Source organism: Macrotis lagotis, chromosome 1 (assembly GCF_037893015.1).
Source record: "Macrotis lagotis isolate mMagLag1 chromosome 1, bilby.v1.9.chrom.fasta, whole genome shotgun sequence".
Taxonomy (NCBI): domain Eukaryota; kingdom Metazoa; phylum Chordata; class Mammalia; order Peramelemorphia; family Peramelidae; genus Macrotis; species Macrotis lagotis.
Window position 1 is genome coordinate 355,992,847 of NC_133658.1, and position 12,840 is coordinate 356,005,686.

At 40.4% G+C, this 12,840-nt stretch overlaps 1 protein-coding gene across 4 annotated transcripts in view; it reads right to left on the reverse strand.

Moving 5' to 3' along the window:
• CNBD2 (cyclic nucleotide binding domain containing 2) overlaps positions 1-12,840 on the reverse strand; it is an 84,919-nt gene that overhangs the window by 48,426 nt on the left and 23,653 nt on the right. For all 4 annotated transcript variants that reach the window (XM_074229163.1, XM_074229147.1, XM_074229140.1 and 1 more), the window contains exons 3-5: positions 6,434-6,472; positions 5,077-5,240; positions 3,303-3,459 (exon numbers count right to left, since the gene is read on the reverse strand). In XM_074229163.1, the coding sequence (XP_074085264.1) occupies positions 3,303-3,459; positions 5,077-5,240; positions 6,434-6,472 (360 nt within the window). The remainder of the gene's footprint in view (positions 1-3,302; positions 3,460-5,076; positions 5,241-6,433; positions 6,473-12,840) is intronic.

The window sequence follows — 12,840 nt, forward strand, 5'->3', positions numbered from 1 at the left end:
AAAACTAAAAGATGATAATATTCAAGAGGAGGAAGTGAGCAATAGTGTCAGATGCTGCAGAGGAGTCTTGAAGGATGAGGATTCAGAAAAAGGGTCATTAGATTTGGCAACTAAGATCATTGGTAACTTTAGAGACAGCAAATTACTTATATTCCAATAATGAGACCAGAAACCAAATTAGAGAGATTTGAGAAGAGAATGAGAGGAGAGAAAAAGGAGGCCTCTGTTGAGGCCCACTTCTGGACTCCCTCAATCTTCCCCAGGAGAGAGTTGGAGGGGCAGGAGACAAGGATGACAAAGGAGACAAATACTCCATCAAGATCTTCAAGTGCTCCGTTTATTCACAAAACACCAGGTGAAGATAATTTGCAATGCTCCCATAGACAATGGTTCCTAACAGGCCTCAAATATAGAAGACATGTAGTCATAAAAGGGAGGAAAGATAATAGCTGGTGGACATGATAAGATGATGTAGTGAAGGTTTTCAAGGATGGAAAGAACTTGAATGTGTTTGCATAGAGAAGGGAAAGAACTATTAGATGAAAACTGAAAACTAGAGAGTGGAGATGATGGAGGAGGAAATCTGCTGGAGAAGATGGGAGGGGATGCAATCAAAGGAATATGTATGCAAACAGAAAGTTGCCTCTTCATTAGGGCCTGAAGAGATGGTAGGAAACTATGATATAGGGGTATGAGATGAGAGGACGAGTGAAATATAAAGTGGGTTCCTCATTAGAGATGGTGGAAAAATCGAGTGGGTAGGAGGGATAAGAAGAGAAAAAAAGGCTTGGAGTAAGTCTGTAGTGAATGGGATGGGGACTAAAATAGAAGGAAGAAGAGGATTGCCTTGCTGAGGGCTTGGTTGAGATTGGCAAGCATAATTTTATAAAGGAACTAGTCAGCATTATTTCCTGATTCTCTTCAATTTCATTTAGCAGCATGAGAGTAAAATAAAGGTGACAGATGGTGGAAATGATCAGGGAAGAGGTTTTGCAAGTTGTGATTGATCATAGGATAAGGGTTGCAAGGGACTCAAGAGGACTGTGTATACTTGAAATATGGATCTGTACATACAGATCTGGTCCTGTTCCCTGGTCCATACCCTTTTTGACTGCCTATTGGATTGAATTCACAGTTTTGTTGTAACTTTTGTTCAGTCTTTCAGTAATGTCCAACTCTATATGACCCCATGGGGTTTTCCTGGCAAAGATGCTGGAGTAATTTGCCATTTTCTTCTCCATCAGTTCAATATAATAAGCCTTTACTGAGTTCCTATTTCATTCCAAACATGTTGCTAGATGAAAACAATCCTTGCCCTCAAATTACTTACACTTCCAAATTCTCAGTTTTTGGTTTGGCATTCAAGGCTCTTCAAAATTTTGCTTTATCTTACTTTTCTAGAACTAGTACTCAATATTTCCCTCATTGTATTCTGCAGTTCAGCCAAACTTGATTGCTTGTAGTCTACCTTCAAGTGTAGCACTTTTCCATTTTTAGGTCCTCTTCACTTAGACTGTGCTTACAATAAGACTATTTCCTTCTTCTCTCCTCCCCCTACCCTTAATGAAGTCCTTTCTTTTTTTTTATTAATTTTTTTTTTGCAAGGCATTGGGGTTAAGTGGCTTGCCCAAGGCTACACAACTAGGTAATTATTAAGTGCCTAAGACCGGATTTGAACCCAGGTACTCCTGACTCCAGGGCCGGTGCTTTATCCACTATGCCACCTAACTGCCCCAGTCCTATCTTTCAAAAGCTCAGCTCAATACTTTCCCCAGAAGCTTGTCCTGATTTCCCCCTGTCCTCAGTAAATGATCTTTTTTCCATTTCAGGACCTTTTATGGTCATTTATGGCCATGTATACATTGATTACATTCAACAAATAGTTATTAAGCAGTTATTATATGTGAGAAGAAGAAATGTAGCATGATTGTGCCCTAGCTTGTAAGCTCTTTGAGGACAGACATTCCTCAACCATTCATTATGTTCTACTGAGGAGAGACAAAATTTAGATCACAGGATTTAAGAGCTGAAAAAAAATATCATCTAGTCCACCTCCCTAATTTTATAAATTAAGGAACAAACAGAGGCTCAGAATAGTCACTAGGTAAGGTGGGAGAATAAGACATAAGCTCAGACAACTAAGATACAAAACATTTTAAGTTCATCAGAAAGCTGCAGATAAAAGTGATATATGAGTTCCATGGAAGAAGGGAAAATCATAACCAGTGTGGGGATAGGGAGAATCAGGGAAGGCTTCCTGGAGAAAGTGGCATTTGAATTGGCTTTTTGGGTTGTTTTTTTTTTTTTTTTTAGGTTTTTGCAAGGCAAATGGGGTTAAGTGGCCACACAGCTAGGTAATTATTGAGTGTCTGAGACCGGATTTGAACCCAGGTACTCCTGACTCCAGGGCCAGTGCTTTATCCACTGCGCCACCTAGCCACTCCTTGAATTGGGTTTTAAAGATAAGAAGGAATTTAACAGATGAAGAGAAGGAAGGCGGACATTGCAAGCATAGAGAATGGTTCGGACAAAGGCAAGGAAGTAGGAAAGTGTAGGGCACATTTGGGACACAAAGAGTAGTTGTCCAGTTTGAGTGGCTGAACAAACTCCTGGAAGAATATGGAGTAATATGACTGGAAAATCAGGGTGGTACCAGATGACAGAGGTCCTTGAATATGAGGTAGGAGATTATTAACTTTACAGTGTTGCGTAAAAGAAAATTTTTGATCCTGGAAGTGACATGACTAGGTCCATGATGTCTCATATTTCTCTAGGGCCTTAAGTGGAGTGGGGAGACTCTTCCTTCCCTGTGGGAAAGAGATTGGGACAATTAAGATCCTCTTTCTACAGATGTGCAAACTATCATTCAGAGAAATAAAGTTGCTTATCTAGGGTATACAGCAGGATTTGAATTCAGGTCATTTGGATCTAGATCCATTTTCTACCATAGTGGTCAGACTCCTATATGCAGAACAGATTACTAATGTTAGGATGGATTGATTAGAATAGTTAATCTCCAGATTCCCATATAAAGATTCAGTGATCAGAATCACACAATCTTTGGCTCTAAATCAGCCTTCATTATTTGGAACAACTGAAATTCTAATAGTCCAATGCAGACAAATTTAAACTTCAACTTGTATGTACTGATCCAAGACCCTTGCTCTAGGACTTTTTCTATCACAACTCTGCTTTACTTCCCTCCAGTTGGGCCTGTTCCCTGAGAATATCACTCTTTTACTATTCTCACAAACCCACCAAACAGCCTGGTTTAGGGGAAAGATTGAAGGATACCAACTCACTCCAAAAGATGAACCCTTGGAGAGCAATTCTGGGTTTCTGTCTAGGAAGGCACTGCTTCCATCTTCATCTGAAGTTACAGCAACTGTCCCAAAGAAGATGAAGTAGAAACTGTTGCACTTATACCCCTTCTTAACGATCACACGCCTGCGGCCAAATCTAAGAAGAAGCATACAAATAATCATTTAGGAAGCAATGGAGAACGGAACCTGATGGCAAGTATCAAGACTCAGAAGATCTTCTCTTGGAAAGAGTTGAGTAGAAAATTCACATTTTTCTTTGCTCTCTCTGGAATCATCCTCCTCTTAACCTGAAGAGGAGACACTCCAGCCCTGGACAGCTCCTGGTGCTACTTCTGCCTGGTCTGTGGGTCCTGGAGCCTGCTGTTTAATGGATTTGAAGGTTGGGTCTAAAGCTGCCACTTCTAAATGGATCTATGAAACTTGATATAGGATGAGTGCAATGCCTTAAACAACAAGAGGCTCACAGATACTATAGGAAAAAAAATCTGGATTTGAAGACTAAAGATATGGGTTTGAGTCACCTCTGACACAAATGTGCTTGACCTTGGGCAAGTCACTTAACTGGATCTCAGTTTTCTCACCTTTAAAATGAGGGAATTGAACTAAATGACCTCTACAGTTCCTTCCAGTTCTAAATCCATGTCCTTTACATAAAGACAGAAATAGGATATGTAGTTTCACTGGTATATAGAATTCTCAGCAGAGGAAAATATTTCTCCCAATACAGATAACAATCCCTGCCTGATGAATGCCCTCAACAACTGCTGCAAAACTCTCAAGGGTGACTTGAACCCAATCAAAATGTCAGTGGAAAATGTTTAATAAAATAAAAAGCTGGTACAACATAAGATTCATTTGCAATTTTCTAAATCAATATGTAACCCAGTGGGATTCATTTCTATATGAGTTTGGTACCAGTGTTCTGTAATACACTGAGAGACAGGGAGGAATAACCCAGTTTCAGCAGCACAGAACCAGGGTTCAAATTCAACTTCTGACCTTTTATACCTATATAACCTTGAACAAGTCACCTAACAACCATGGTTCTCAGTTTTCTCATCTGTGAAATGAAAAGATTGGACTTCATAAATAGTCTTTGAGGTCCCTAGATCTATGAACCCATCATGAAATTAATGAATTCTTTTTTTTTTGCAAGGCAGTGGGGTTTAGTGACCTGCCCAAGGTCATACAGCTAGGTAATTATTAAGTGCCCTGAGGCAGGATTTGAATTCAGGTCCTTCTGACTCCAGGGCTGGTATGCTAGCCACTACACCACCTAGCTGCCCCTATTGAGCTCTTTCTTGTGAAGATTGTCTTTTATTATGGGGCAGCCCTTTTGTATTTTGCAGCTCTGACTTTAAGGAAATATTTTTTTTCTTTCAGAGTCATGATAAACCTAGGCCTACGGGGTTTTGTCCCAGGGCCCTGACATAGGCAGAGAAAAAAGACATTTTCTCCTCACAGCCTGAATCACCATGTCTTTCAGTTTTCTTCTAACCCAGTCTGCCCTAAATCATTACTGTCCCTGGACATACACCTAGGGTCCCCCCAATAGAGTGTTTGCCATCCCTCTCAACTTCTTTGAAGGATGAAGGGAAGTTTTCAACCATTTTCCCTGCAGTTGAACCATTGCCCACTCCCAAATGGTTTGCCCCAAGTGGAAATATTTTTAATAATAGTTCTGTGTTCCTTTCTTGGGAAGCCTGTCCCACCCAAGAAATAGAAGATGACTGAAACTGGAGCTGGCACTAACCGTTCAAAGCGGATGACTTTGGCCAGCAGCAGCTGTATCTCCTGGCTGTAATAACAGAAGCTATCTACCACCTGGAGAAAACTACAGAGGCTTTGGATCTCCTTTTCATCTCTCCACTCTGGCCTCTTCTGAGTAATTTGAAAAGCTTTTTGAGGGAAGTGTCCCTGGAAAGAAAAGACCGTTGAGAGATCACCTTCTTTTCCCCAACCTGATTTCTTTTCCCAGCTGTCAGTACTGAATATTTCTTGTATCCTGGACTTCTTCAGCAGGTAGAGACAGGGAACCTCCCCACCATCTCTTCATACATATTCCTAAGGCCATGTTTTTGCTCACACTAGTATCCCTTACCATCTATAACACCCTCCCCTATCCCCTTAACTAAATCTGATCTATCCTACCAGACCCAGATCAAACACTCATATCTGCCACTAACTTGCTTTGTGAACCTGACCAAGTCTCTTCTCCCATCTAAACCCGTTTCCTAATCTTTTAATATAATCTCTAATAATTTATGACTTAAGGACCCTTCTCCTCATGCTGCTAACCTCTTCAAATCAATGAAAAATCTTGATTCTAAAGTTCTGTTTGGTTCTTTCACTATGCTTTCTGAGTTCTAGAGTCCAATTTAGCAATCTATGTTCTTTGTCTTAGAATACCTCTCAGCTCTTCTATTCTAAGGCTAGGCCTATTCTGAACACTCTAGTCCACTCTGAGCTCTCTCCTTTGGGTTTCTTTTATGGTACTTAATACATGAATGGACACTCATCCACTGCCTCAGTATGGTGGTTGTGTCAGCTCCCTTATAGACTTGAACCTCAGAATATAGGGGATTGTGAGGGGAAAAACACTTCACTGTCATCATCCACAGTCTACCACAGACTCTCCCCCCCCCTTTCCAGTACAAAGCTAGTAATTAACAATTATCAGGGCTTGTAGTGGCAGGGTGGGGAAAATAAACAGAAGTGATTTTCTTCTTCCCTTCTTTCCCTCAGTGATCAGCTCAGAAAATATTGTTTGGGAAAGCAAAGGAGAGGAGAAAGGAACAAGAGAAAGGGGAAGAGGAAAGGAAGTGGAAAAAGAAATAATGTAGTCAAATTAAAGAGCTCCCTTTTCCCTCCCTAACTTCAATAAAGTGACAGTTGAGTCATGAAGAATTATAGAACATCAGAGGTGAAAGGGTCTATCATATAGTTAAGGAAATTGAGGATGAAGGAGAGGAATGGCCTTCACAGCAAGTCAGTGGCATAACTAGGACTGGATCCCAGAGAGCTTCTAACTTATATTTCAGGACTCTAACCAGTAGGCCAAGAGGATAAGAAATTGATTTCTGGCTAGGAGAGGTCAGAGCTATCCATACCTTGTCTCTGAAGAAGTATTCACAATTGAAGGTCTTTGCCTGGAAAAGAGGAAAGAGAGGGAAATGAGTTCCTGTTCTGAGTACAGGCTCCAGTTCCCGGATTATTATTGATTAGCAGAATCCCCAGGGTGCTTCATTAGACCCAATTCACTTTGGGTCTAATTCACCTCCTTTACCATTCATTGGCTCACTGGTGAGGTGTTACTGTGGTAAGAGGGAAAAAAATAAGAAGAAAAAGGAAAAAGGAAAAAGAAAGGAGAGGAAGGGGGGAAAGCAAGAGAGGAAAGAAGAAAGTGAAGGGAATAAGAGAGAGGAGGAAACACAACAGAATAGAAAGGAGAAATCAGAGAATAGAGAGGGAAAGTAGAAAAAGAGACAAAAAGGAGAGAAATAAAAAATAGAGTAAAGAGAAAATATAACAGAAGAAACCATAAAGAAGAGGGAAGAGAGAACAGAGAGGAGAAAATACCATCCTGCAGATGGTGATATTTTAGTTGGAACTTCAAGGAATTCAGGAAAACCAGAAGGCAGGATGAAGAGGAAGAGTATTTCTTGGCAGAGAAAATGCTCAGAGCAGATAAGGGGCAATGTTGGAGGAACAATAACAAGGTTGGTGTCAGTGCCACATGTGTGGGCTGTTGGGGGGAAGTATAATGTATAAAAAGACTAAAGGTTTGGAGGGGGCTAATTACAAAGGGTTTTGACTACTAAACAGGATTTTGTGTTTAATCCCAGAGGTGCTAGTGAATCACTAGTAGTGGGGGATAACATGATCAGACCTGCACTTCAGGAAAATCATTTTGGTGGCTAAATGGAAGGTAAATTGGAGTAGGGAGAGGTAGATCGATCAACTAATAGGAATAGGTCAGGAATGAGAAGATGAGAGTCCATACCAGAGTGATGGCATTGTCAAAAGAATAGGTGAGATGTTTCAAATGCAAAATCTACAGGCTTTAGCAACAGACTAGATTATAGTAGATGAGAAATAATGAGGAATCAAGAAAGACAACTAAATTTATATGTCTATGAAACTGGGAAGATGGTGCTGCTCTCAACAATAATAGGGAAGTTTGGATGGGGGGACGGTTTGAGGGAAAAGGTATTGAGCTTAATTTAGGTCATATTAAGTTTAAGAAGTCTACAGAACACCCAGTTCAAGATGTCTAATGGGTAGTAAGGAAACAGAACAAATGACAAGTATAGAATAAAGACCATATAGTGGGGGGGGGGGGGGATGAGAGTAGAAAGATGAAACAAAAGAGAGAGTATCTAAATCTATTGATATCTTAATTTAGAGTCTAGAATCTTACAAATGAGGAATGAAAAAAAGAAAGTGAGAGAGGAGAGAAAGATAAGGGAAAGGAGAGAAAAATATATTCCAGGTAAGATTGAAATGATAAAAAACAGGACAGGCTTATCCTTTTGTGAGTTCAAGATGTTCTCTCTCTCTCTCTCTTTCTCTTTCTCTCCCCCCTTTTCTCTCTATTTCTGTTACTTTCTCTCCTCTTCCTCCTTCTGCTCCTCCTCCCACTTCACAGTTGGATTGGTGACTGGTGACTTTCTTGAGTTTGCATTTAGCATCCTCAATGTGAAAGAAAGATGTTCTCCAGCTTCAGATGAAAGGTCTTTTCTGTGTCTCAAGTATGTAAATACTGAAACTAAAAAGGAAGGGGAATAACTCAAGCCCACACCAGACCATGGCAGCAACCATCAGAGGCAATCCCTCACAAAAGTAGAGTTTTCCTCAACAAGTAAAATATATTAATTCTCTGCTATGAAACTTCTCCACTCTGTATAGATAGTTAGTAATAGATAGTAATAGAGTAGTAGCTTGTAGTAGACTGATATCAGCCAGAGTCAATTCCATCTCTTATCCTTTCTCCTGTGTCACTATGTTGGACAAGTCCTTTTAATCTTACTAGATTTGTTTCCCCCATGTGAAAAATGAAGAGGCTAGTTTGAATGAACTCAAGTTCTTTCTAGCTCCATAATTATCCTCTAGATCATTATAGCCTTTAGATAACAGTGACCAGAAGCCCATGGTTATGAGAAAAGCACTGAGAAGAATGAAATAAATTTTAAGTTAAGAACCAAGGAGTAAAAGTTTTGTGGACTGATTCACAGACTTCTGTTTAGGAAACACTGTTTTAATGAGCCCCAGAGGTGCTAAAATGGCCACCCTGCTTCTATGAAGTTTTCTATGGTGAACAGAGAACTGGATTGACTCAGACAGGAGATCGAGTTCTGACCTTGATGAGCAGCTAGCTAGGTGACACAGTGGATAGAGTGCTGGACCTGGAGTTAGGAAAGTTTGTATCCAAATTTGGCCTCAGGCATTTAACAGATCTGTGACCCTGTGCCTCAGTTTCCTCATCAGTTAAATGAGCTAGAGAGGGGAAATGGCAAACCCTTTCATTATCTCCGCCAAGAAAACCTCAATGGAATTAAAAAGAGTTGGACACATCTGAAAGAACTAATCAACAGGGGCAGCTAGGTGATGCAGTGGACAGAGCACTGGCCCTGGAGTCAGAAGGACCTGAGTTTAAATTCAATCTCAGTCATTTAATAATTACCCAGATGTATGACATTAGGTAAGTCACTTAACCCCATTGCCTTACCAAAAAAAGAAAGAAAGAAAGAAAGAAAGAAAGAAAGAAAGAAAGAAAGAAAGAAAGAAAGAAAGAAAGAAAGAAAGAAAGAAAGAAAGAACTAATCAAGGACAATAATGATCCAACCCTGTTACTTGATAGTTGTATAACTGTGGCCAAGTTACTTTACTTCTCTGAGCTAAGATGTAAAATATCTATAAAAAAGGAATATTACTTGCATGAACTGTTTCACAGGCAATTTTAAGAAAACAACTTTGTTTTTGTGCATAGGGCAAGGACAAGCAGAACAAAAAATCTACCTGTGCAGTTTATCTGGGAGGGGAAGAGGAAACACCTTCAGTAATGGAATTAATTCTCTCTAAATTTCAACAACCTTAGTTCAAGCTCCATTTGCCCTGTCCTAGTTATGGTACTATGGAAATGAAAGTTGCAATTATTATCCCATAAGAAATAAAGAACAATCTCTCCTATTGAGTCAAATTAGAAGGCATTATTCCTTTACTTTTAATTCATTTAGAACACCAATTCAGCCCCAAAGCCCACAAACCATGCCCTTTTCCCCCTTACTTTCTTCCCCTTTGGGAACTTTTATCTTTTAGGAAAAAAGTTATGCTTAACGTTATCCTTATGTCAATGTTATGCTTAATTTGATATCATTTGGATTCATATAGGGCCAGAAGTAAAGTCTCTTATTCTGGACCCTGAACATCAATGAAGAACTTTGGAAGGAGAGAGAACATCTGCTCTCTTGTTTAAACTGCCTGAAACCTTGGAACCTAGTACCTTTTTTTGGGGATCAGAAAAGATATATCACATAGTTGCTGCAAGAGTAGCAGGTACCTGATGCAGAGAAATATTTTCTTATTGTTGTTCAGTCATTTTTCAGTTGTGTCTGCTTCTTCATGACTCCTTTCTTGCTTGGCAAAGATACTGGAGTGATTTGCTGTTTTCTTCTCCAGCTCATTTTATAGATAAGGAAATTGAGGCCAACAGGGTTTGCCCAAGGTAACACAGCTAGGAAGGATCTGAGGTTGGATTTGCACAAAAGGATATGAAGCTGACTTCAGGCCCAGTACTCTACCCACTATACCACCTAGCTGCCCAACAAAGAGGTACTTGCTATAGAGTCCCGAAGGAGCTGACGTTGTCATTCTGAGCATCTTGGAAATAGACTTTTCCTCCATTACTATAATTTAGTGTTTATAGGTGCTAGATAGCTTAGAGGCCTTGAGAATTCAGAGGACATTAATATTGAGTTCCTAGTTACTTCCCTAACAAAGGAAGAGAAGGTCTCCAGCTCTGTGCAAGGCAGGAGGAGAGACTACTTATAGAGAAGAGTGATCAAAAATGCATGGGCTAAGAAATGCATGAACCATGCCTGTCTGGCTTGAGAAGTTAAGAGGTATCTGGATGACAAATGTTCTCTGAGCAGCAGGAACAATAACCTAAGTACTGAGATCATATGCAGCTAGTTAGGTTAGACAGAAGTAGACAATGTGAATAAGGAAAATTGTATAATAGAGACCAATATTGGAAAGGAAGGAAACACCCACGTATTAGTCTGTCAATGGTTTTCCTGTATCAGATCTGGATAATATAAGAATCTAAGAGACCAGAAAGATAAGGGCTTTTATCAGTCTAGGAGATTCTGTCCATTTGAGTGAATGCTCCAAGGAACTTCAGGTACCTCTGCCAGCAGTTCCTGAAGAAGGATAACACAAACAAGGTTATAGGTATTGGCTTACCTCAATAATTCCATTATATTTGGGGAAATTTTGGAAGAACATGAGATAGATCAGTTTATCTCAATAATTTCAAAAGAAATTGTATTGTATTTTGGAAGATTTTGAAAGAACTTGAGAAGGATCTTCTAGAGATTTTAGGTCTAGGCTTTGCCACATTTGTCTCATTTTCCCTAAAGCTGCTATTTGTGTTTGACAAAATGAAGTATGTGTAAAGCCCTAGTAGAGGGCTTAGGAAATCCTTCCTTCCTTCCTTCCTTCCTTCCTTCCTTCCTTCCTTCCTTAGTGTAGTGCAGTCTCTAGATAAAAGACTCTATTAAGTTCTTGACTCACCACATCCCTGTAGGGAGTACTGACCCTGAAAAGACAGAAGTGTGCATTACTCAGACACTTCCTAGGTCTGCTGGGGAATTGTATTCTAAATTTTAAAGTTTGGGGGCTTATTTTTGAAGATTTAGGAAGAAGAAACCATCAATACAAAGTTCTTCAATCACATTATCCAAGGATAATAATGTACCTGTGATTTAGGGAACTTCCAGATAAGGAAACTCCTTCAACTAAAGCAGGTTGGCATCTTCTTTGCAATTTATAGTTGCCTAAGGCACTAAAAGGTTAGGTGACTTCACCCAAATAATATCAACAGGCATCAAAAGCAGAACTTGAATCCAACTCTTACCAGCTCTAGAAATTGCCCAAAAGAAGATGAGAATAACATTATATAACTAACAAAAAGAAGATGAGAATAACATTATATAACTAACAAAAAGAAGATGAGAATAACATTATATAACTAACAAGTGTGTGTGTGTGCACATACACACACATCAAAAATGGACTTTCCATAAGAACTACATAAAATATTTAGTTATAAAGAAAACAAGAAAATAAAAAAACTGCTGAAAAATTGGAGGAAAATAAATCTTAGAAAAGAAAATAGTAAATCTTACCCAAGTAACAGATTCCTTGAAAACTAAAACAGACATTAGTGATGATGAGTCAAAAACTATTAGAACAAAATAAAATTGAGGAAAATGTCAGTAGTAAAACTACTGACCAGGAAAAAAGCTCAAGAAAAGTAATTTAAGAATCCCTGAATTCGAAGATGGCAACAATAAAGGATTGAGTCTTAGGCTCTCTCTGATAAAACTCATAAGCTAAGGACTCTAACTAAACTTTCCAGAGACAGAACCCACAGAGGGACCCAATGAGGCAGTTCTCCTACTCAAGGTAACCTGGAAAAGAGCAGAAAGGCTCTGCTTTCCGGGGTCGGAGGGGTGGCCTGCCAGAGGGGTGGCCCACCTGAGCAAAAGAACCTCAGCCTCCTGGAGGCAGCTCCAGGGCACTGGGAGCCGCGGCTCACAGCAGCGGGGGAGTCTCCTGAGCTGCACCCCGGGGAGCACCGGGCACAAAGTGGGGGAATAGCGGGGGACCTCTGCCAGAGCGAGCACGTGGAGCCCAGCCTTCAGGGCACACAGCAAGCAACGTGGTCTTTCTGCAGCCCTGATCCAGGAACAGAAGCAGGCGTCAGTAAGCAGGAGCCCCCAGGGCATGAGCCCATTGAACTGAGGGAGGGGAGTGAAGAGAAAGAGACTGCAGAGCTTTGTCCTCAGCCCCAGGAACAGGACTCTGGGGCTCTGAGCACATTCAGATCCTGATTGCAGTCTAGGCCCCCCCGGAAGAGCAGCAGGCCCCCCCCCCACCTCAGCCCCGTGGCAGAGTGGGGCGCATATGGTCATTCACAGACCAGGAGGGAGGACAGAGCCTCACACACTGAGACCCTTGTGGGAGTGTCCCAAAAGCTCAGGAAGCACCTCAAAAAAACAGGCTTAGGCTGAGAAAAATGAGCAAGCAGAGAAAAAAGAGGAACACAATTGAGAAATATTTTGCAAATGAGTCCAAGAAGGATCAAAACACTCAGTCTGAAGATGAGGAAGCACAAGCTCCTGCATCTAAAGACTCCAAGAAAAACAGAAATTAGGCTCAGGCTATGACAGAGATTAAAAAAGACTTTGAAAATCAAATGAGGGAGTTAGAAGAAAAACTGGGAAAAGAAATG